The 25,851-nt window shown below is 35.1% G+C and overlaps 1 protein-coding gene across 17 annotated transcripts in view; it reads left to right on the plus strand.

The window, feature by feature from the left end:
* Sif (still life) overlaps window positions 1–25,851 on the plus strand; it is an 80,445-nt gene that overhangs the window by 20,880 nt on the left and 33,714 nt on the right. For 14 of the 17 annotated variants that reach the window (XM_064034125.1, XM_064034123.1, XM_064034129.1 and 11 more), the window contains 14 exons: window positions 422–586; window positions 917–1,047; window positions 1,228–1,416; window positions 1,570–1,693; window positions 2,023–2,227; window positions 2,465–2,672; window positions 3,036–3,219; window positions 3,955–4,011; window positions 4,212–4,277; window positions 5,817–5,928; window positions 7,220–7,291; window positions 9,171–9,221; window positions 14,593–14,793; window positions 16,287–16,419. In XM_064034125.1, coding sequence (XP_063890195.1) covers window positions 422–586; window positions 917–1,047; window positions 1,228–1,416; window positions 1,570–1,693; window positions 2,023–2,227; window positions 2,465–2,672; window positions 3,036–3,219; window positions 3,955–4,011; window positions 4,212–4,277; window positions 5,817–5,928; window positions 7,220–7,291; window positions 9,171–9,221; window positions 14,593–14,793; window positions 16,287–16,419 — 1,898 coding nt within the window. The remainder of the gene's footprint in view (window positions 1–421; window positions 587–916; window positions 1,048–1,227; window positions 1,417–1,569; window positions 1,694–2,022; window positions 2,228–2,464; window positions 2,673–3,035; window positions 3,220–3,954; window positions 4,012–4,211; window positions 4,278–5,816; window positions 5,929–7,219; window positions 7,292–9,170; window positions 9,222–14,592; window positions 14,794–16,286; window positions 16,420–25,851) is intronic. The other 3 variants (XM_064034133.1, XM_064034132.1, XM_049846958.2) reach the window with 3 other exon arrangements.

Genomic DNA, 25,851 nt, shown 5'->3' on the forward strand with positions numbered 1-25,851 from the left:
ATAAAATAAAATAAGACATCTTTAGCCAGTGCGGCAGAGGCTTCTAGTACTTTTTGTTACGTTCAGAATTTCGATAAATAATTCGAAAATACTTTAATTTTTCTGGAAGCTTTTCCACCATATCTGGAAAACATAATTTTACAAAAAGGTCAGGCTCCTGTTTCGTAAATTAATTACTGTTTCGTAATAAAACATTATTGCACAAGTACTCAAATAGAAATTGCACCTACAAATAAATACCAATTACAGGTACCAAATAATTCACTAGTGGTGCTAAAGAATGATTGTTCCAATGTATTGCAATACATAGGCTCGTCGACTCTGCCCTGCACTACAACCCGTGCGATCGAGACGGAGATAAATACCAAATAATTCCCTCGTGAATTGAAGAATGATTATTCTAATGTAATGAAATGCATAGGCTCGTCGACTCTGCCCCGCACTACAACCCGTGCGATCGAGACGGAGGCGGGCGCTGCGGGCGGGACTGCTGGCCGCTCCGATAAAGTAGCCGCTGCCACTTCATCCACGTCACTGTATGACAATGTGTCCAGCTCGCAGCCAGCACATCAGCCGCCACCTAAACGTCAGTATCGAAACGAGCAACAATCACAAAACAAAAAATACATCCAAATTGAGAACCTTATCCTTTTTGGGAAATTGGTTGATGAAACAAATACTAAATGAAGTAGATATTTTTTTTTACAATTACCCTCTCTTGTTACTCGTCGTGGTTCTGATTAAAAACCATTTAGTAACGACATACAACAAAAGCTAACCAGATAGAAGTTATTTGTAATAAGATACTTTGATCTCTTTTTGAAGAGTTTAGTCAAGTAGCATGATTAGGTAGATTGAACCAGACTTTTAGAACTTTCCCAATAAAACTATAACGATTTCATCTTTTTAATTCCAGCGGCATCTCGGCAGTCAGACACACAGCCTCCGACACGACCTCCGAAGTCACAAGAGACGTCGACTATGACTACGAATACTTCTACAGCTCCTAAGACTGTCACAGCTTCAGTGGGAACGCATGGCACTAACGTAAGACCCTAATTTACCAAATCATACATAAAAAAAGCCCCTCTTTTACATAGAAGCAATAGGTAAGAACATAACCGTAAGCTCGAATATGATACTAAAGATTCAACTTGCAAAATAACAGCATTCATTTTTGATCCGCCATAATGATGATGCCGCTAACCTCACGCTAATATTTATCAGACAAACGAAGAAACTCAAGCGGGCGGCGGTGGTGGTTCCTCTCAGCACACTCAAGACCTGAAGTCAGAAGGTGTGCAGGCTGGCGGCACCCTCACGTCTTCTAAGTCCTCGGCCACCTCGACGCGCTCCGGCAAGGAGCATCTGCAGCACATGCCTAAGAGTGTCGACTACGGAGACGGCAATGAATCAGTACGTGTAATCAATTTACTATAGCTTTAAAAAAATGGGATTAAAAAATCTATCCATCTAAAGCAGAAACAATCATCTCCCGAGCCTTTTCTTTCTTAAAGCAGAAACAATATTGAACACAGTAAAATTCTAACCTTTTTGGAAACTCAACAGGACTGTATGAATTTTCAGTCCCGTGAATCGGATAGACATGCGGCCCATCATCACAACGTGATCAACAATAATACTTCGGGATCGCGGCGCACTAAGTCCAAGAGCACTGAAGATATGAACATGGGTGAGGAATTCGTATTTCTTTCCTATAACACTAACCCCTACACGTTTAGTTACTCAATCAATAGATCAAGCTCATAAAGCAAACAGATTCACATTCTAATCACTCTTCCACTCAGCACTGGTGTGATTTTAAAGAAATGTAGATTATCATCTCAAGAGCCTTTTATAACAGCAAAGCTTTAATACAAAACATCCGTTTACACAGTAGTCTTACACAGTAGATTCTAATCCACCATTTTTCCCTCACTTGTCATTAAAACACTGAACAAAATAAATAACATGCTGCGAAAAAATCATTTCTAGAAGAAATGATTGACGTATTACTTTTAGACTCGAGCACTTTGAAGCGCATGCTGAAGCCGATGCCATCGACAGAGAGTCCGGTGACGTCACCGGAGATGGGACGGCGCCGGTACGGGGGTGCGGCGCCGTGCCCGCCGTCCTGCGGCTCGCACGGCCACAGGCATCCGCAGCACATGCACCACGGACACTACTCACATATCGTCAACAATAACAGTCGCCAGAGTTCGCAGCGGTACGTACAGGATGCACCAGACACATGCTTCCTTTTGCAAACCTTCATAATTGAATACCGCTATGAGAGCAACATATTTTTTAGGTGGCGTTAAAACAGACATGCATCGCAAAAAGACACATAATAAACTGGGAAGCAATCTTTACTATTTGTCTATAAATATTTTCCGAGTCAGCCATATCCTGCACTAATGAGAAATCTCTCCAACCTTTTTAAACTCGCCTCTTCTTTGTACAGTCGCGGCGTGGGAGTCGGTGCAGCACCTAGCGGCTATCCAGGCCGTGGCCTATATCTAGAGTTGGGTGGTGGAGAACGGGACATGTCGCCTCCGTCGGACAATGTGATGTTCGATAACCAGTGCTACGCGACCACGCCATCTTCTTCAAATGGCAACTCAGACCAAGAGCCATGTCAGCGCCGCGATTCGAGACAGCACCATCACGCGGTAAGTACAGCTTTACATGTAATTCTCTCAAGCTTCAAGATTCTGATCACAATTGGAGAAAATTCGTAGCAACAATCTGTTCTTTGGGTAGAGCTTGTTACGGATAGTTACAGATAATTTAAATTGAGGTTAAGCTGTTAATACTAGTTTATATAATAATCCTTGTTTCCAAATTATTTGTGAAAATGAATTTAAAATATTAACTGAAAGAATGCGTCCACCTTTCAGCAAGGTTTGTGACGTTAAGAAGAAACTAAAAGCCTAAAGATTGGGAGCTATTTCAAAACTATACTGTATAACAGTACATCTTATGTATAATATATAGTATAACGAAGCCCTTACATAATACAACTTGTCCCCCAGAAGCCATGTTTGTCCCGTCAAGCATCACAGTCGAGCGCCACTCCAGCCCCCGGGTCGCCCACCTCGCGTCTGCTGCTGGAATATGAGATGCATCTGAGAAATACTCTTGCCAAGGGCATGGATGCTGAGAGCTACAGTCTGCACACTTTCGAAGCTCTGCTAAGTCAAAGCATGGAAGATTTAGGTAAGAAACATTGTAATATTACTAAGTTTTACACTGTAACGAAATGAACTGAAAACGCTATCGATAATAATAGGCGATACTCGATTTCAAATTTTCATAACAAAAGTCAATAGATTAAATCTTCTATGGATAGTTTATGCATATCGATTTCTCCTACTTTAACTAGTAAAATGTACTTAACACTAAACAAACATGTCACATATTATTTAAAACTAGCTTTTGCCCGCAACTTCGTTCGCGTGGAATAGTGACTACCAGCAGATTTTTTAATTTGACCAATAGATGGCGCTATATGTCCGGAATAATTTTTTTTTTATTTTTTTTTTGTAATAAAAACTATCCTATGTCCTTTCTCAAGTTTCAAACTATGTCTGTACCAAATTTCACACAAATCGGTTCAGTAGTTTAGGCGTGAAGAAAAGACAGACAGACAGACAGAAAGACAGACAGACAGACAGACAGAGTTACTTTCGCATTTATAATATTAGTTTGGATTAAGTCTCATAGTTGTCCTCTCTGTACATTTATAAACAGTATCTAGTGTCACTCTTGTGCTATGTGATTTTGCATAGTAGTTGTAAATGTACATTCGTACCGTAAGTACAAGTATAGTTATTTCCCCTTTCAAAATTGAGTGTGATAATGCCCTTAGAGTTGACTACAATTGGTAACTTATGTTTAACGTGGTAGTTGTCAACGTGAAACGTGAAAACTAATAAAATTACATTTGTTTAGAATACAACGACAACGTGTCATCTTCCAATCAACGCAGTCCATATCCACCGAGACGACGTAAGTATCACAATAAGAGCTAAAGTAAAATCTTTGAAAAACTTTAAAGTTTGGCTTTTTGACACTTTTAAAATTTAATTATTAAATAGCATGTAGCCAACTTTGGTAAATCTAACTTTAATAATACATTTTTACAACATAAACTGCACACAATTCAACCTTGTTTAGATTTAATTTCAACCCTTCTTTGTTTTGTTGAGGACCGACCCAAGAATCAATTCTACAGTCTTTGAGACACCTTAAGGAGGCTGCGATAAGGGACCGAGGTGATAACAATTGATTATTTATTGTATGAATGGTATCATTGCATTACTGTGTATATCTATGCAATATATACCTATGTTGGAATGTTAATAATTATTATGTATTCTATTATCCTAACCTGTTATTATGTTATGTTTTCTTTATTTGTTTTCAACCATGAAGACTTTACGTTCTCGTAAGAAAGCATGACTCACATCTCTGTTTCTCACATTGTAATAACATAATATTCTTTGTCACCTATGAAGCAAAACAGACAAAATACACTATGATTATATTATTTACGTTTAGTAAATAGTAAGAACAAATTAACCATCAGGGGTGTTATTTCAAAAAACTTGCCGTTTGACTCGTGTTTAAGAAAATTTTGTAGGTACTACATTTTTTTCTAAACACTGGGCAAACGTCTCTTAAACTTTTTTTACCTAACCTCAAATGTTTTGCTCCATAATCTAAAAAACACACACTGTATCTTGTATCTCCTGTATGACATATTATCGTACTTATGTATTCACGTAGTTGTTGAAGTATTCAAGTTTTGTTTGATTTGTGTTTAAAGTAGGTACCTACATAATAGTAATATCTACAGGTCTATGTTTGTGTCACGAATTCGAAGTTGATATAGATATCTATTTAATGTACAAGTGTGCTACTTAGGTTTATATCATAAGAATTGAGATTATGGCGAAAGTGACGCAACTGAATCGCATAGGCCCTTCAGCATCTAATTTAATACGGCATAGCTTATAAAAAACACAAACCACCAGTATCTAAAACCCCTTTGCACTTTAAAAGTATAAAAAGCTACTAGATCAAATGGGGTATCAATATACGAAATGTGCACATTTATGCGCATAGTAGGATTATTTTTTGTGTACCTTCAGGTAAATGAAATACCTTCAGGAAATATATAATAGAAATCATGATAAATCCTATGTACGAAACCCTCGGTAGGCGTGGGCGTATCCGACTCAATCTTTTTCAGCAGGAAGCTAGGTGTGAGTGACCGCTGGTCCTGCTAGAGGCGAATGAAATGGAATATGTAAATATAATATGTAATTCTAACGCGTAAGTGTATTGAAAACGTCATTGCATAAATGTGATTTTACCAGATTGAAATGACAAACTTACCACACACTTGTATTCCAAGTAAGCAACAGTAAATTACTGTATGCTGTTAGTGCCAAATTGGGCATTTATTTAAAGATATGTTCATATCAATAAGGTTTTAATGGCGAATTTGAAAGGAAAATGTATAAACGTCATAACGTGTGGTCAACTTTGGTTATTAATAATGATATCTTACAGATTTGAAAGTAATTAAATATTAGGAATTTATCGTTAACTGACTTGAAAACTTTGATGCGAAAATGGCGTTATTGCTTCACTGATCGCCCACTCGTTGATTGTTGACTGCATGATTTCTGAAAAGGTTTACAAGCATCTAAAAACAAATAAGGTTCATTGGCCTAAACTGTGAATCCGATAAATTGTATTATAGCTAATAATATTGTACTAAAATATATTGATGTTTTGGTAAGAAGCAGCGTCCCAGTGCTCCGGGGGAGGCAGCCGATCTTCAACCTTGCCGCTGCCACACCGACTTGGCGTCGAAAGACAACATAGCGCAAGATCTGATCGCGATGGATATTACAGGTACATATTTGTATTACATTATTGCTAAGGCCGGTAAATAGGCAATTGAAAGTCGCTTAGGAAATTAAGTTTACGTCCTGGCCTGCACTTCTTTGATAATACACCTGTTTATTACATACTTCAATAAAATTAATATTTAAAGTGGTAAGTACATAACTCATACTGGTGCAATTATCTGCCAATTTGTCTTCTTATCGTAATTCTGGTAATTTTTATTAATGGCATATTTATTAATCCCCATTTAACTCTGTATACCTGCAGAACTCATTTTAATTATTTAATGTTATTTTAGTATAGAACAATATCATAAATAACAAATGAAGAATCGGCTGTGCCGCCAATTTTATATTTCAGTCGAAAGGCCAACACAATTACGGTTACACTGCCAGAGTTATAAAGGCGGTCCCAGAACTACAACAACACTGTGCAAGTTCAATATTACAATAATTATATTGTAAAAATTTAAATTTTGTGCAATATTCAATATTAAGGCTACACGTCAATTTTGAACAATTTCAAAATATTGCACAATTTAATAAAATTGATAGTCTGGGAAGCGCCTTATAATACCCTTATTTCAAGAATGAAAAAAGAGGTCAAATCAAAGAGTATTTAATAACCCGAGCACGCCTTTTTTTCCTAAAACATTGCTGGAGCGGTGTAATGTTCCAAATTCAAAAAATCGAAATGGATTTGATTTTCATTGTCCATAAATTCGATCATTTGTGATTCTCATTTTGAAAGTTGTGACAACAATTCCATGAATGTTTGAGAAAATATACTTAGATCCACTTTGAAAGCTGTTCATGATAGTAAAGCTAGTTTTAGATTGGTATGGTAATTTTAAGACATTGACCGTTGAAAGCGGGTACTAAAAGACAAGACAGTCTTTCGAGCAATAGTTTATATAAAGGCTGGTCCAAAAGGTGACGTTACAAATCTGCAATAAGATTCCTCATAGTTAGGGGCACACGAAGATACCCGGTGTATGTTCTGCGATTATTAGTGATCTCCAAGTTATAAATGTTAAGCTGTAGTTCTATTTTGTCCAAATTTATAGCTTTCTCGGTAACTCAGTCCTACATAGGTACATTATTTCATTAGAAGATTGGTACATGCAATAAAGGCGGTTACAAAACTCTTTGTATATCGAAACGAATACTGGCTGTTTGAAATTTTCACCTTCAAAAAAAGAATATAATTTTCCCGCCTTCCATAGTGCGTGTTTACTTCTGTAGTTTAATTTATTGTTTTGTTTTAGCCAAAATGTTTAACGTAGTTTTATTTTCAGTGATCGCAATGAACTGATGCGAGAACGCGAGAGGGATCGAGAGCGGGGCTATTTGAGTGATCACAACACCAGGTACGTTAATGCTATTAAAACCATAAAATTAAAAGTAATCAATAAGCTGTTTTATGCCTTTGATTATATATATGTCTAGATGTAGCGTCGAGTGCGCGCAAGCGTGGAAAAAAATGTCAATGTACTGTTCATCGACATGAGCTTTCCCGTCAATCAGAACAGATCGTGCCGCTTAACTGTCAAAACGTATTACGCGCGCTAACTAAAATACAAATTACAGAGGTAAAATGACGACATGTGCAATTAAAGTCTGCCGGAATTATAAAGAAAGGCTAAAAAGTGCCCATAACATCACCTATCATCGGCTAAGTGACCCAGAAAATTAATATTTGTTTTTTGTAATTATGTTTACTAAATCACGCCATATTGTATCAGTGTTGCCAGTTTCTGTTTTTCATTTTCCCAACTTCACGTGTTTATGTTATGTATAAAGGATATTTTTTTAAGCATTGTGAAAAAAAATAATAGGTATAATTTCTATTTTTATTGCTCGGATAGACATTTTCTGATTCTCCAAAATATTATCTACTATTATTTGATTAGTAAATTATGGTCATCAACGTTACATCATTTTTTTAGAATTCCAAGTAATCCTATTGTTAGGAGTCAGTGGATAGACCGCATTAAAAAAAGCCGCGGAGATGCGATGTGGACACCAACAAAAAATACCGTAGTGTGTTCCGATCACTTCCGCAGCAAGGACATGAGTACTGTCGACAAGATAGGTCGCAGAAGACTTACAAAAGGAGCAGTGCCAAGCAAGGTTCAATTTTCTATAAAGTTATAGTTAAACCGAATAACACTATGTATACAAACTTATTTAATTAGTCTATTTTTTTTTTCATTATTTATGGGAGAATCGTAGAAGCTGGTATCATTATTTACGTCAACGCGCAGTGTAAAATGACACCTACACGCACACATGCATAACAATTTTGTCTCTGCTTCTATGTTGGAATTGTATGGTGACACTCCATCTAGACATATATATGTATAATCAAAGTTTTATGCATATTGATTTCTGACATTCTGACACTAACTCGAATATAAGACATTTAAATAAAACTACTTTTACGAATTTAATCGCGGTTATATTAATATTATTTAATCCCGACATTTCGGATCCTTTACAGTTTGGAATCTGTCCGTGACTACCATATAACTGCGATAAAATCCGTAAAAGAAGTTTTATTTAAGATTAAATGCATTGTTATAACTATTAATAGCTTAGGGAAAGACGACTTGTAATGGAAAGTTACTGGGCATCACTAATTAAGCACGCGGTATTATTAATTAAATCACGAGCCTTTTGAAAACAAGTCTGAATATAAACATCTGAGATGTTTACAGTAAACAATTTTGAGTCAGCGTGACGAGGTCTTATCCGAAATAAAAAAAGCCACGAGTTTCAGTAAAAGAAAAAAAAACCGTTTTTGAATGTTTACATTTGGCGAGTTTTACTTTCTTTTATTTTTAAAAGTACATAGTCATAGCTACTGCAGTCATTGTTACAAATTCAGACTTTGTGTTGTTTACAGAGGCAAGATGCTATGTAGGTAATATTAAGTTTCCCGGGAATGCTAGAGTGCAAGCCTAAGCCCCGTTTTGTATTCATAGTCATAAGTCGCTTCTTGGCACATTGTAGCACAGGACAACGTTTTAAAAATTATATTTTTCAGTCATTGCGTATTGTTCTTTCTGAAACAGTCCGAAGATCACATCCTTGTTTTTTTTACAGGTTTTTTTGAACAGGTATTAACTGTCATAATACAAAAAAAAAAAACTATACACTATTGTATATTTTTTATCATTGTGCCTACAGCATACAGTTTTTATGGCTATGTGTGAGGTATGAGAACAATATTTTCGTTTGTTGCAGGGACAGAGTTCGAGATCGCGATCAAGGATATTTGAGCGATCATCAATCAAGGTCAGTATCAAAAATGATTGAAACAAAAATTACTTGGGTATCTAAGTAACAAATTATGTCTCAATCGATTCAGGAGGTTACATTAGGTATTTGTAGGTACAATTATAAATAGCACAAGCTTCTGCCCGTGGTTTTATCTGCTTTCCGGATGGTGTCAAGAATATTTATCCTTCTCCTGGGTCTAAGCTACCTCTCCTCTAATTTTCAGCTTAAACAGTTCAGCCATTCTTGAGTTATAAAATGTGTAACTAATAAAAATTTATTTTATGTATACAGATTTACTTTAGATTTTGAGTAGCTCCTTGATTGCTAAAAAAAATTGACATCAGAATCCGGAACCGCGTAATAGCGTACCTGTTCGCGGCTGTCAGTTTTGGACGGATCATCAGTTTTAGAGAGCGTTGAAATTACATTATGTAAAGCATCAAACGTGATCACAAATTGCAAGACGAGTTCTGTAAATAGGAGTTTTTGTATATCTACAATTAAAACCATTAAGAAAAGCCGAAATTGGACTACGTAAATGACGTACTCACGTGCTGCCGGTTCTGTAGGAAGGCTAGCGCCGAAATTAATGTCAAAATTGGGCAACTATTCCTCTAAATTTCTTAAAGTTGTTACCCTGTAATGCTGAAGTAATAAATCTCTTTTTTTCTGACTTCCATTCCTGGCAAACAAATCAGGGTGTGGCCAAAGCCAAACTGCAGGGAAAAGGCCAATAAGCAAATATCCACATAAAGAATTAAGTTAAATACTTACAGTAAATGGGTTTTCACTGTGATCGTTCAAATGAAATCTTAATTTCCTGATTCACCCGTACGAAACTGAAGTAACTGCTCTTAAATATTGTCAGAAGACAGAAATATTCGATGACAAGACATTGAGGAAGTAACAATACGTTTTTCCTCGTCGAAATTTTTTCAACATATATTTTTGCACCCAAGACGCAGCTATTATAACAGCGGCTAAGCTCTCTGTGCTAGCTGGAAATTTTATTATGATTTTAAGCAATTAAGCTGCACAAAATATATCTTATCAAAATGTTCAGTACCCACACTCAAGACACTTCGTGTTTAAATATGCAATTAGTTTGATGTGAATATGTAAATTGAGTCGCGATGCGCTGCATCTCTGCTGGATACTCTGATTTAGATATTGCAACTGCAAAATTATAATAATATGTAATCATACTACATAACATACATACTACATAAATGCTAAATTATAATAATATGCGATTTCACCCCACCATCCGGCTAGGGGAGCCGGATGGTGACAAAAACTATCCTAAAACCTTCTCCCGGGTCTAAGTTACCTCCCCTCTAATTTTCAGCCAAATCGATCAAGCCGTTTTCATGTTATGTCGTGACAACAGAAAGCGGGTTTCATTTTTATATAGATAGATGAAAGCTAGACAGACAGAACATAAAACTGGAATTCCGAAAATTGAGTTATAATAATTAATAATAATTGAACAGACCGTGAGGATAATTATTTTAACATTTTGGTAAAGCCTCGAAATTCGATAGCTCTCTACATTACCTACCGAAATTATCCATGAACTAAAGCTTAATTAAATGATGTTTCATCAACTGATGTTTTGATGACAGTCGCAGTGAATAAAACCGCAGCGTAGTAGTGTAAGTACTGTTTTCAATCGCAAATTGTATTGATTCGGTTCAACTCAATTATACGAATGTGGAACGTTAGTAAAACAATTTTCAACAAATGAAATGCCTACGTTACAAAAACAGTTAATAACCAAATTACAATTAATGATCGTAGATAAATAATTCAATTACATGGTTTGACTCATTGCAGATAAAGTATAATTAATTAGTGTTTAAAATAATTCAGATTATTTAACTCGTGGCTATTAATCTTCTGTTTTAATGCGTTGTGATCTGACTCAGCAACAAACATGCAATACATACACATTACAATTGTACGTAAGCAAATTTCAAAATTATGTAAAAATTGCTGTGGGTAATATTCACTGTCTTTTATTATTTAAATTATTCTTTCTTCTAATTAAAATATTTCCTTTTTGTCTTAATGCTTTGATCTTTATTAATAGGATAATTTTAATAGAAATCGCTATTTCCTGTTTATTAAAACGTTTGAAATTGGTTACCATTGTGATTTACTTATTTGTACTCCATTCAAGTCCTAAGATGAGCTAAGATAATTTACGCAATTTTCATATTAATATACAATCTTCAATCTCTGACTCTATAACACGAAACAGTATTTGGTTCCATGCTCTGGACTCTAAATTAAATGTATACAGCCCAACTAGAGAAGTATACCTAAATGTTTATGGTTACCCACCCCCATTAAAGGTGTGGAGAAGCATAAATTGCGCTATATACTTACGTTCTTTCTTGTGAAACAGCGGAAAGACACGCCTGATTTAGTAATCTAACCACTTTGGAAGATATATTTTCTTCGCGCTAACTATTGTTATTTTTCAAGTAAAGCCCTTCGCTAAGTAGTTGAACGAGGGTGGAATCGGAATTGCTATCTAACGTAACGTGGAGATAAGCAATGTACAATTTCAAGTCCCGGTTATGGGACTTCTTGCTATACATTATTGTTTTCGGAATAATTCTCCTTAATCCGTTAAGATACCACAATATGTATAGGTACAATAATACCTATGATTACTTAATCCCTTCGAATGGCTTTGTGTAGGCGTATAGGTAAGGCAATATCATAACGCCTGTATATTTTCCTAGATATTACGTCTTAAGTTTTACATCTACAACTTTCTACTGATTTCATGTAGGTATGTAGGTATATTTCAAGCTCGGACGGATTTCAGAAACATTTTCATACGTCGGCAATTCTGTTCGTGTGAATGATTAAAACCAATATATTTCTTTAATGACACGGAACGTGTTTGATTCGTACAACTTCACAATCATTCAATTTATTAGGTATCGATTGAATGTCAGATTGGAACCGCAAATATTGTATTGCGAGCGCGAATATAACATGCATAGGTATGTTCTGATTGTACGACCCTTAATTTTACCGATGTCGCTCGTATTTCGACAGTTATATGTGAGTTTTTAACAAGAGAAACGGCAGGTGTCGCGAAATATTATTTAATGTAATGGGTCATTTATTTAAAACAATAAATTCGGATTCTGTAAATTGAATATGGCAATCGGATATTTGTTGAAAAATCGAATTTTCTTTTTTTTCGTGTTCGTTTCCACAGAATTAGTAGGTTATCCATTCGTATAAACATTAAGTGACCTAATTTAATTGGTAGTATAGATACATATGGTTCAATCGAGCTTTACTTAATTACTCGAAATACTTTTCAACGTTTTGTAATTTGCTAATTAATTTAACCAGAGCAATACATGATATACTTAATATTTTTCACTATTCCAACGAATGGAAACTATAACCCGTAGTTATGGTAGATACTAACTATGTAAACCAATTATCTGGTATAAGTACCAACCACTACAAAGTTACATTGAACCGATTTGAAAAATTGTTAGACAGCCCATTGAGGAATACAAAAAAGTACTTTTTATCGGGGGCCTGAAGTAGTTTCCACCGGACGCGGGTAATACCTCTTGCGGAAGCTAGTTTACACATAAAATGCCACATGAAGACTGAATCGACTCTCAATGACGCAGCAGGACCAATCTTGTCTAATTTTAATTATTATGATAAATTGAGCTCTGGGATGTTAGACGTTTTATTTTCACACTAAACTACATGGCAATTATGTTTTCTTATACATGTATTTTATTTTTCAATAATGCTGTTCTTAGAAATTGTAATCCCATGTGATCGTCGAAAAAGTCAACTGTAATACTTTTATCAATTACATTATTGGTAACATATGTTATTTTGGTAAAGGAATGTTGATATTTCGTCCCCACAGGGCCCATTGTCGTGTAAGTAGGGTTAGGTATCGATCGTACGCCTCAGTTATTGTCGTAGTTATCGTTTTTCCTGAGTCACGTATGTTCCCGGGTACTCTTGGGACAGAATTAGCCATTCGCGAACCAAGCAATTTTTGTAATACTAAAGGGCCGACAATAATTTATGATGCTTTTGATATTATTACACAATTTCACAATCTATAATCCTGTTCCTCGAGGTCTATAAGGATATTAAGTCTGGCAGGTCGACTCTTATTAGATGATTGAATGATGGAAATGTTGAAGATACTCTACAGATTATATATGAAATAATTTTGCTTTTTTGTAAGAGATATTTAATACAGTACTGCCAACAGCTCGTTCCGTTCATTTTCTTTGAGTCTCAAGCGCAATGATTGATTATGTAAACAAAAGAATCCCCCGTGTTCACTGTACCTAAGTGAAAAAGGTATATCATTTTTACGTACTTGCTCGTTTCCGTATTTCTTACATAAATACCGAGGCCTTCAGCTTTAATAACTACGATACTTCAAAGAAAGTATTCATGATCCTGTTATTACCAATTTGTTTTCGTCGCAAGTACTCACATATTTTATTTCCTTACATAGGTAGGTTTGTCTTTTATATATTTTAAACGCTACATTGTACCATGACTTAAAATGTGACGATACGATTGATTAATTTAAAACCAAACGATTAAAAAGCTCAACATTTTCCAATGGAAAATAGCGTATCCGAATACGCATAAAATAAGTAAAAAACGAATGTGGTTACAAAAAACAGTCGGTAACTTAAAGTTTACAGATCTACTTTCTTTGTAAATAATTTCGAAAAGCACCGTAAAAGGTACTTAATTAAATAACAAAATGAAAACAAAGTGCCCGATTGCAAACAACCTGTTTACATTTATAATTTCCTTTTAACTGGACCTTAAAACAACTTTGATATTTTTTATCAACACCGTCTATTTAGAATAACATTCCCTCGTTAATCTGACACGGAACAATGGCGTCCAATCCCATTGGTGGGTCCATTCCAGTCTGGATACGTCCATTTTAAATTAGTTTAACTTTGGATAGCTTGTTTATTTTTCATTTATCTGAGGCATCAAAAACGGAACTTTTACTTGCCAGAGCTCCTTTGTTTCAACGTAATAATAATTATGTAAAAATAATAAAATAAGATGCTTTTTCTTAGATGTGAAAATTAAGTTTACAACGAATATTACATTGTTTAACGTTTTGTAAAGCATAAAAATAATTAAATTGTAACCGGAAAGAAAATTAAAGTCAGGCTTAAGGCAATACGTGTAATAACAGAAAGAATTGGAGATAATCATGTAGCCCGAATTATTAAAGGAAGGTGTCCTGATGTTATTTTTAAAATGAATGAAACACCGTGTGCATATTCACGTCTAGTATTAAAGGCAGCATGACAATTATAATGTACGTTATGCACAGTTTCGTGAGCGCATCCCGGTGCGCTTCATGCATCGGTGAGTCAGCCCGCGCGGCGTGGTACCGCCACTCAGACGGGTGGCGTGGTGCCCCTCCTCCCGGCCCCCGCCGCTCCCCCTGGGACTCCCTTCCCAGTCTCCGCCATGAAGGCAGCCTTAACGACTCGGGCTACAGGAGCAACAGGGCTGACAGCTTCGAACAAAGGTATGATCACTGATACAGATGTGGTTATAAAAAGTTTTTATCATAAAACTTTATACATGTACTTTACAACTTAATGCTAAAACTTCAAAACAATTTTACTAGCTCAGTTGTTTTTATGTATTTTCATAAATTTTTCATGGATTAACGCAGACGTTTTAAGAAATGAGGAATGATGTGCCTAGATATAACTGTCTCTTGTACGACGACGAACTATCATTAAAACAACATAAAACAAGATTTATGTATTCAAAATGTGTAGGTATTGAATACAATAAATACGTCGTCATTCGAAGCTCAATGTTCATTTTAACAAATGTCACCGAAGAAGATTGGCAGTGAAATCCGAGTCCAAATTAAGTTCTCATTACTGTCTGTCTATCGAAACTCGACCTGAAATGGAATGAACGGATTTTGATTCCCCTGACAGGTCAATTTTTAATAGGTATTTAATTCATTATGCAAAATGGAGAAACGAAAGTTTTCGATACGACTAAGTTTAATTTGTTCAGTAAGTAATATTAATTGGCCGATTCAGTACCTACTTACGTACCGACGTAATTTACAGAGACTTTTCTAACTTTTTTTCCTCGTCGAAATAAGTTATTGACCTTTACATCATTTTGAATCAGAATGTTACTTGTGAGATGACGGCAGATAGAATGGAAGATGGGTATGGAAGACGAAAGCATGCTGATAAGGCCAGTAGGATAAAGATGATGACGATAATGTTATTTTGTCCTTCACTGACGGCTGTTCTATTCTATCTATTAGTTTATTTGCTTACTAGAGATAGAATTTGGTTATTAGCATTAGCAAGTAATGTCAAATTGCTATCTATAGTGACCAACTCCACAGATGGATAGATAATTGGGAACAGCCGTAAGAGTTTGGTGTAGAAAAAGAAGTGATTTTGTTTTTATATCTCCACTCATTCAAATCTGTTTAAATCTCCAACAACCAAGAAACAAGTAAAATTATTTTGGAGGATTCAACTCAAATCTATAAACAACATTAACTTCATTCCCACAGGGGGTAAATTTTATTTATTTGAGGGTCGAGACCAAACTCAATTGAAAAAGTTTCTGGACACGGAAACATAAATATACTTACTAAATATAAAATATGAACATCTTTATTCTGTTAGAAACATATTTCTGACCTTACCAATATTTTCCTGTAAATATATTTTTAGAAGAGTAAAAAAATACTAAAGAAAAACGAAGGACTCTTGGAGCACTTCCCGTAGATGACATTTTATACGTACGGGTATTATTACTAAGCCGGGTATTATTCTGTTTAATCTATTTTTACTACGTATTTTCTTAATAAACATAGGTAAAGACGAGATATTTATTAAATTAAAATATTTCTATAGAATTGCCAATAAATTAGTTCCTTTATTTTCCATTGTAATTGGAAGCTCCGAGCCCAAGTCAAACACAAAATCGTAAATCAAAAGTTAAGAAAGGGTAAATATTGAGCTTCTGTTTCAGGGGTGTTTTCGACCGGCAAGACAGCGTTCGCTCGGAATATACAAGCGATCGGGAATCAACGCGCTATGGGATTGTTCAACAAGCTTCGATTGATAGCACCGACTCCAGAATCTGCTACTTGACATCGAGTGAGGTAAGTTATCCCTCGTGCTATTGTTTTCCTACTCGTAGCCAAACTTAGTTTCTCTTATTGCGGGAATTCTCAAGTTTGAACAAAATCACGTACCTTATTTACTTTTCTTCATTTCTCAGTTACAACTTTATACGTCTAAAAATGCTTCGTCATCGCCATCGACAGAAAGCATATTCTTTTTAGTTTATTACTCAACATATTACTTTTCTCTTAAGTATTCAAGTCTCTTAGTTTACATGACTTGAACCTTTAGAAATAATGTTTTAGTATTTCCATCTGATTATTTTCGAATCTGAAGTACGATGAGCTCGTGCTGCTCTATGCCTTATAAGTTGGATTTCAATTCTTTATAACAACGAAAAATATCAATATCATTTTAATGGTAATGTCATAATTCGTATTTTCTACCTAAGCTTGGTATATGTATATCATAGTCTCAGTTCTATCAAATAACCTTGCGCGGAACTGAGTATAGCAGCTCCAAATCATGAATACGAGTTAACAAGCGTAGTAAGTTGACCTCGCTCTTTGTCTGCATTCAACAACTCGGTCTTGCAGTAAGACAATAGCTAGCTTAGGCTAATTTCATAATACATACCTTCCTTTACACACCAAAGAATTATAATTGTTTAAACCCAATTAAGTACCAAAGTTAACAAAGTAACTGTTCAAGCATAATTTTTGCCTGACTGGAGTCAAGACTTTGAATCTCCACGGGCTGGTTAATAATACCTTTGTAAATAAATAACAGATAACTTTACCTCAACCACCTACAGTTCAAACATTGTGTAGCTAATTGAGTCGAACTCCACAAATTGTAATTCGTTCCAAACGAATCGAGATCTAATTGTGAATTCTACGAGTCACACTTACATCTGTCTTATGAAATTCACACACGTATTTTGATTTTGACTAACGGTTTGTTTCATGTAGGTGAGTAGTGTTTCGCAAAATACTACCAGACTTAATACAGTATTATGTCTTTGAAATTAGGTGGTCTAGGCACATTAAGTACCTATTTCTTATCCACTTCGCGATATTTGCAAAGACCGGAAAGATCCTATTGCGAAGAACTAAATACAAAACTTGAATCAAAGTTACTCGGCCCGAGTAGAAAAAAATAATAATGAAAATACTGTAAAAATGTAATATAATATTTCTATTCAGCCTTTAAATTCTAGCCTTAGTCCTATAAATCGTAGGATAAAGCACTTCTGAGCTTTATTAATCCCTCACCAGCTGGTAATCTATATGTAAAATACGTAGCCTACTGTTATTTGAATTAATTTTATGCCCTTTGTGCCATTTTATCGTACATAATGAAGCGGCAGGTACTAGCTCATTTACGTACGCCGCCTTGACCTGATTGACGGTCATCATAAATTAAATTAAAAAACAACGGAGAAGAAATTATGCTTCTAAAACACGAAAATAGCACTTGTTTTTTTTTTCGCTTCAACTCTGAAGCTAAATATGTATTAGGTACAAAGAAAGTATACCCAACGAATTTTGATAGAGCATCGTGTGTTAAATGGGTGTGTCAAAATTTCAAATTGTCTATATTATTATCTACGGAGTTGTGTTAAAACTTGCCGAATGTTATTAGTAGCAGGATTTATTAGAGTAGTAGCTATTTATGGCATTGTGAAGCCAAACGAATGAAAAGTAGTGTCGGTCGGCGATGGTCTGAGGGCGAGATCTGGGATGGTTCGCCTGTGTTCGGAAGCGATCGGCGGAGCCTGCGCGGCACGCGCGCTGCGCACTCAGCTCCTCCAATCGTATCCTGAACGTAGTATTAAAAATATTATTTTGAGGTTAACTTCTCTCACTTGTAACAAAATGAATAGAGGCTAATCGTGGGTTCTAAACAAGTAAATTTGTCACAAAATAGGCGTGTCGAATGTCGCGAAAGAGAACGTTGAACCGAAAATTGAGACGTTTCGTGTGTGTAAATACAAAGCTTTTACTATCAAGTGCACGGACAAAGAAGAGTTGCGTCGTCCTTGCTACGCTTAGCAGCGATACTCAGTTGTAATGTTCATGGTTGTCATAGTTGAATCATAAATCGAATGAAACTATTGTGAAAATACTTACGTAGTATTTATAAACATATCCTGCGCGTTGAAGTGAAGTCAATTCAAAGGCCTACGTATGAGTGAATTGTTGACATAAATAAATGTTCCATTTCCATTAACAATAAGAAGATATTTAATATAATTAAATATATTATATGTTACTACTTAAGTAGAGTTCCTGCCTGTATATCGCTTGATCCACCTGTGATAATTCGTCTTCGTAATGAATGTTAACCTGTGTTTAGGCGTTCTAAAGCTGCCAATTTTAAGTAAATAATTGATTAAAACTCATAGAGTCTTCGATGTTATTCTGTTAATATTGTAAAAATGTTCATAGTCTTTATATTAACACAGTTGTAGCAAGTAAATATTTACTATTGTTAGATGTAACCTAAATATAAACAAACAAATAGCAATCAAACTCCAGGACATTCACCAAGTGACATTGAAAATTAATTATGTTTGCATTATAACTTGCATGGGGGCCATCAAATCTAAGAATGCTGTATTCTTAAAGGTATTGTCATTTTAATAAGTAGCATATAAAATTATTATTAATTAATTAAAAGGAGTTTGAACACTTCAAACTCTAACATTCCCCATGGTTTGTATTATGAATTTAATTTCTCTCTGTGAGCATAGACAACTTCGACTATAAGAAGCTAATGAATATTCTTCATGTGTTCTTTCAATTCAGTGATATAAAATTGCAAAGGTTAAGAATTTACAATATTTTATTTATTTAAAACTGGCAATAATCCTCATAGACAATTATTGTTTGTCTTTAAAAAATGTGTCTATCCGGTCTCTAGGTTCCTTATAAATGCACCTGTATCCTTGCTTACAAGTACTTTCCTGTGCTAAAGGCAAGTTTATTTTAGCTTGTTTGTTCAGCGCCACCCTCTCTATTTCACCGTAATGGGATACTGAAGGCCTAATGTTTATTCTTGAACGCGGCCACGAAGGTACGGCCACTGTAAATTGTGTCAAGGTCGAGTTTCTATTGATCCCCTTCTTTCGTAGCGAGAGCCGACCCGTCCCATGTGTTTTCCGGTTTATACATTCTGATGTGTATAATTATTTCAAGACCCAAAGGACAAATTGAATAAAAAGGGTTGGATACTTGGAAGTGATTTTTATTGCATACCTACGATCTTTTATGTCACTTGACGTTTTTTATTCTGTGTAATTTACTTGAGTGTGATTTTGTTTTATCTCAGAACTGAATTTTGTTTTATTTATTTTCGACCAAAAACTAAATATTAATTTGTTATGTTAGAAATACAATACGAAAATGAAAAAATAAAATAAATCACGTAACCGCTTCTAGATACGAACATCATGTTAGGCATTAAAAGTCCATGAAATAATCTAACCTTTAGTTTCGCAGAATGCTAAAAATAGTCTACTTGAGTTACATTCATAATTAATGAATTATTTCAATTTCAATAAGATATCTTTGTAGAAAATACTGAAAAATTAACTTTTGAAAAATTAACACAAGTTAATTTTTTGAAAGGGCTTATGAAATTAAAAATAAATGTTTTTATTCGTTTGAGCCGCCATAAGATCTTCTTAATTCATTTTATCAATTATCTTGTTTGGTCATTCAGCAATTTCCTTCATTATAAATATTCCTTTTGGTCACTGAAATTCATAATGTTATAAATTGTTACCAAAATGGAAATAAATTAACGCTCATTCTGGCACGTACTTACTATTAATTTAGGCCTAAAGAAAAAACAGCAAATTATACTGCTACGCCTTAATTAACAAGTTTTATAATTAAGTGCTTTAAACGCACTAAGTAATGTTTTTAAGGTTAATATTTTCTTTTTATAATTATACAAAACAAATCTGCTCATTTTTTAAATTAATAAATCTATTAACTCTTACCCTACTATTGCATCACTTTCTAATTGTTTATATTTTTCTCAAGTAGCAAAATAGTTTTGTCTATGATATTATATCTAACTAACAAAACAAACGAAAAAATATATACAAGTTCCTTTCCCTTCAGGCTAGAATAAAACATTTTTCTCTAGTGACTAAATAAATGGCTAGGCAAACAACTCAACATGATGTATATCCGCAGGAAACGTGTTATACGCTGAAGACAGGTTATATATCGTAGGTAATGCTAACCCCATTTGTTACGAAAACATTTAGAGGCTATACACGAACAACATTTTCCTTTCAAAACTTATTCCAGTATAATGTTGATAGTAAATATATACTTATTTATGTATTAAATATACTTATTTATGTATTAACAATGTATTTTTTGTTGCAGGTAAGTCACTTTTGATAGCGCTTTTTAGTACTGAAAGTTGAGGGTAAGTACTTAGATTAACACCAATTTTAGATCTCTGGAAAATGACCGTACCAGGTACAATAAGTCAGCACTCATAAGTGAAACTAAGTAAGGTAAGGACATTAAATAAATTGGAAATGAGGAAAAAAGCGGACAAAAATGGTAAAAAAATAATGAGGCATTTACATTTTCTCGAAACCACTGGATGTCGAGTGATATTCATTGTTTTTTTAATTGCATAATTGGCTACCATGAGTTTTATAGGTTTCGTTTAAACAATCAATAGTTAAAACTAAAATCTATTAAATTGCGACCTTCGGCCGTCTAACAAAACGGAAAAGTATTATTTATAAACAAGACTGATTCGCTTTTAATATAATGAACGGAAAAGGAGCTATTCGGAAACTGAAACTTCGCTTAGGATCCGAATCTGTATAACTATAAATCGTAATGACTTTGATTGATTGTCGAGTAATACATAACATTCATTATGATATACCTAGTTAATAACCACGTACTTTCGCATAATCTTATAATTTTTTTAAACTAAAAACGAAAAATCTTAAATCTTAAAAATAGTATTACACCTTGCAAGCTGTTGCTACTCTCTGTCTGGATACTTTATCTGGATAAAAGTATACAAAAGCTTAGCAGTTTCATAGCAAATATTTGGCATTGACACATTAAGAATATTTTACGAAGAATCTGAATGATTTGCGCTCACATGTATGTTCATTTCGTTGAGAAGTAGTAGATGCGTTAGAAGTTACGGCCTGACCCATAGCATGACATTGTATTACGTCAAAGCAGGAATGTCACCCAGTTCAGCTATTAGAAAACAGGTCATCGTACAATTCACTTCTTATTGAAGCGTTTGTAATGGAAAGTCTAAAAAGGTTACTGAACAGACAAGCCCCAAGAATAGAAATTCCTATCTAACGAAGATCCTGAAATAGTACCGAGTAACTACGAAAATTTCCTGAATTACTTTCTCACTGTAATTGCAGTGATAGAAGAAAAAACCTTGCTACCTCTTTTTCCCAAATACGGTCCGTATAAAAATACATTTCAGACCCATTCCGCGAAAGTGGCTCGTCTGATATTGTTGCTATTTATTTTATACCTACCCCACGGCAACAACTGTGAAATACGTCTTCCCCTATTATGTTACAAGGCTAGCGAACAGCCTTGGTTTGAAGTTCTATTTTTAAACCTTCGCTACTTGATAGAACTGTGACGATGAGATCGGTGATAGGTGCGATAAAGATAGCTCAACGACATTTGACATCGTTTTGTACGTTTTCGTTTTTACGGATTTTATTTTCCTACAAAAGCTTTTGTTACTTTAAATTGTTGATTTAAGGTCAATTATCATTTTTCAATGTTGGCCGAATTAATAATTGGTAAATTGAAAATCTTTTACAATAGAACGAGACATCGCATCGATTCAAAAGGGCGTCGTTAATTCGTAAATCCTTCAGAAGCTCGGCCGAAAGTTAAGATTGAAATTAAAATGAGGACATGTCATTCGCTGGCCTTGTCGAGTCTTATTGCAGAGCGATAGCCGTCGGTCGGTCCGGTCGCTCGCATCGATGTCGCATCAAGCTCTGCTTCGCTTGATACGTGCATTGGCGTCAGTGGTGGCGGGCCGGGCGCGGGGCGGGCGCGTGACGTGCGGGGGACTGTAAAGCCTCACGCCTGCGCTCTACCCGCCAGCGCCATTTATCCTCTTGTAACATACTCTTGGTTCGTTTGCTAGGTCAATTATCTTTAACGTATTGAAGCATGGACGATACGTACTATAGTTTCAGGTTGCTTATAATCTTGATTTATCTACCTGCAAATAGTAGATAGCTTCTTGAGATTTGTAAGTTATACAATACTCATTTTATTGTAGCAATGAGCCTAAACGTAATCTGAATGATTATTTTATAATCAACGTTTTTTATTATAGCCCAATCATTTATAATAGCGTGCGATAAAATTTGAAAACGTAGTAGGTTCATTAAATCGATTGCGATGCTCAGCCAGAGAAGCAATCATAATTTATGATTAATTAACTTTGCTTGTTCACTGCGTGATTTTCCAACTTCCACGAGCACTGTTAGGAGATAGAATTGTTAACTACCAATTATTCTAACTGATTTAAACAATGAGTATTCAAGACGTTTCGTAATGGAAAAACAAACAAACACTGTTTAATCCACCAACTTTTTATATAGTATACCGACGCACGACGAGCTTTAATAATGGAAATGTAGTAGTTACGATATACTTGGATGAAATAACATTTTCTCCGGGATACTTGTGAAACACATTCAAAATAATAGGGTGTGAGGCCCGGCAGGCTTCGAACGGATGGCAGCTTGATGACATTTTGCCTGAAGATGATACATCAGCGAACAATTCTACTTGTTTTGTAGTAAACTTAACTTGAATACGAAGTTTGTATCATGTAATTGAATGATAAATCTTTGAAAGGAAAATCAAGAGTAACTTTAGTATGTAGGCACTTTCTCTCCTGTCAAATATACTCATATTTAACTTAATACACCTGTCACACTGCTGGAATGAACAAAGTATTTTATGACAATGCTAAAGTGAATATAGGTATCTCAAAATATAATTGACCGTTTGTTTGGATGAGTTGGCGTGAATATATCCCTACTATCCAATAGAAACGTAATATAATATTACAGGGAGAATAGAATACCTAATCAGTAGGATTATAGTACCCTTTTCAACCCAATACAGGTACAATGACTCTGAATATATGTATTAAAAGGTCGACCGTTTCCATGCCTCCCGTAAATAAAACAAAAAGAAATATTCAATAGGATTTCATGTAGGCTTGAATTTTATTTATTGTGTATGAAGGCTCCTACGCCGAATGTGAATGAAAGTGTGGGCCCGCCAATAGCTTCGTATGAAAAAAAAATCTAAATGTATTAGAAATCACACATAAAAGAGCTACGGAAACATTCAATTCCCAACTATTATAAAGAATGAAGGCTTCGAGTATAGCCGTATGAGTATTAGCTAAACAATGCCGCTGCCGATTGAGTTAGTTTTGAACAAAGCTTGACCTGAATCTCGATATTTTTTACTAGGCAGGAAGATAAAGGCTTAAAACTGTTTATTACACTCCAGCAACAAAACCCGTAAATTTTACAACAATTTGCCACCTTCTCAGCCGGGTTCATGAGCACTAAACTAATAAAAGTGTAGTCATAATCTTTGGAGGTAAGGCGGTTCGGTGATAACACTAAACTACCTTGCCGCAGATTATGACATTAACCATTCCTGCGTCCCCGGGGTCGTTAGTTCTGCCACTCTACGAGCAAGGGTGAACTTCGTACACTCAATGACTGACTCTTTACCGAGAATTATTTATGACAGTTCCGCCGATGTTTTATGGCACGATGGCATTTATGATGTTTTGGTGTCAGCTGGAATTTGAGGCATAAAATTGAAACTCGTGTAAAGAATGTTGTTCTGTTATGTTAGTCGTAGTATGACGGAATGTTCATAATTCAAACATACAAGTGACAAACAAAGATAATGCAAAGATTTTTACACTTGATGGTTACCTTTTATGGAAGTTTACCTACTTTTATTATTGATTGAGAAGGTGAGTGATTTTTCTTTAGAAAGCAATAAAGCACCATATTGAAAATTCTAAAGCGGGGTGGTTACCTCTCGGAAATAGTTATTTCAACGTACAACATACCACATTCTGCTCTACATGATAAGGGCATGTTCAATAAATGTTTCAGTGAAGTTTCTTGTAAGTCATATAAGATGTAAACAGTTTCAAAGAACATGAATAAATACTTAAAGTTGTGAATTAGGAAGGAGGCGCCGAGACACCCCGCGGTTCCCATCCCCAGACATATTATTATTTGCTTCAATACACAATCCGCCATCAAAACGTAAAAATTGCCTCGAGGTAACTTATTTTCGTAGTTTTACGCTCCGCTAACGAATATTAAAAATGATGGACGACTATCTATCACTACCGGTCCGGTCTCCGATGTTGATATTAACGAAATATACAGGCGACATCAAAGCGGGAAAAAATGATATCAATCAATAATATGCCATGGCGTGCCCTACTAATCTCACACAGAGTAAATAACCCCTGGAAGTGCATTCACCTCATGTAGCCGTAGATATAAAAGCGCACATTTTATGTCTTTTTACTTCTTCAGCGTAATACGAAGATGGTAAGAATATTTTCCGCGTGGGAAAACTCGGCAGCGAAGCGTGACAGGCGCGCGATAACGTTCTGCTATGTTGTACTCTAATTAGATTAAGCCGACACTGAGCAAAACTTCGTCTGCATTATACTATTTACTTAGTCTATTCAAATAAGGAAATCTTTATCTACAACGTAACTAATCCTTTACGTTACAAATTGCATTCTGATGCATTTATTAAAATTTAAGATGCTTTTATTTTAAACCTCTTTTCTAGTTTCACGAGGGTTAAAACTCATTACGTACATTCCGACGTAACAAGTTTTAGTTTATAAGATTTGATTTTAACTTACTTTGTTGTGTCTTTGTCTCTGCTGGCATGGCATTTTCAAGTAAATTCTGATCTACTAGTTGTAGTTTTAAAAGACTGATGACATTCGTTAACACCGTCGACACCCCTGATGAAGTTTTCCAAAAGTGACAAGAAAAGTTGACTATTTTTCAATTAAGAAAACGATTACAACACATTTTGCCAATTCTTATATGAAAAGAAGTTAACTAGTTTAAAGTAAGGACTTAAAGTTTCATGAGCCTTATTTACAGCTTATAGCTCTATGATAAAAGCATAAAATTATTTGCTATTTAAATATTTACTTGCATTCTTTTAGTCTTCAACTAATCAATAGACAGACATCCATATCAATGTCAGCATTATTTAGAAATATGCTTTAATTTGATCAGAAATAAATTGAAACAGCGAGTTGTTATAACGCGTGGTAGGCGGGCAGAGCGGGGCACACGGGCGCCGCCCGCCCGCAGGCGCGCTTGCTCCGAGAGCGCCCGA

This window comes from Helicoverpa armigera, chromosome 4 (genome assembly GCF_030705265.1).
Source record: "Helicoverpa armigera isolate CAAS_96S chromosome 4, ASM3070526v1, whole genome shotgun sequence".
In the NCBI taxonomy this organism is placed as follows: domain Eukaryota; kingdom Metazoa; phylum Arthropoda; class Insecta; order Lepidoptera; family Noctuidae; genus Helicoverpa; species Helicoverpa armigera.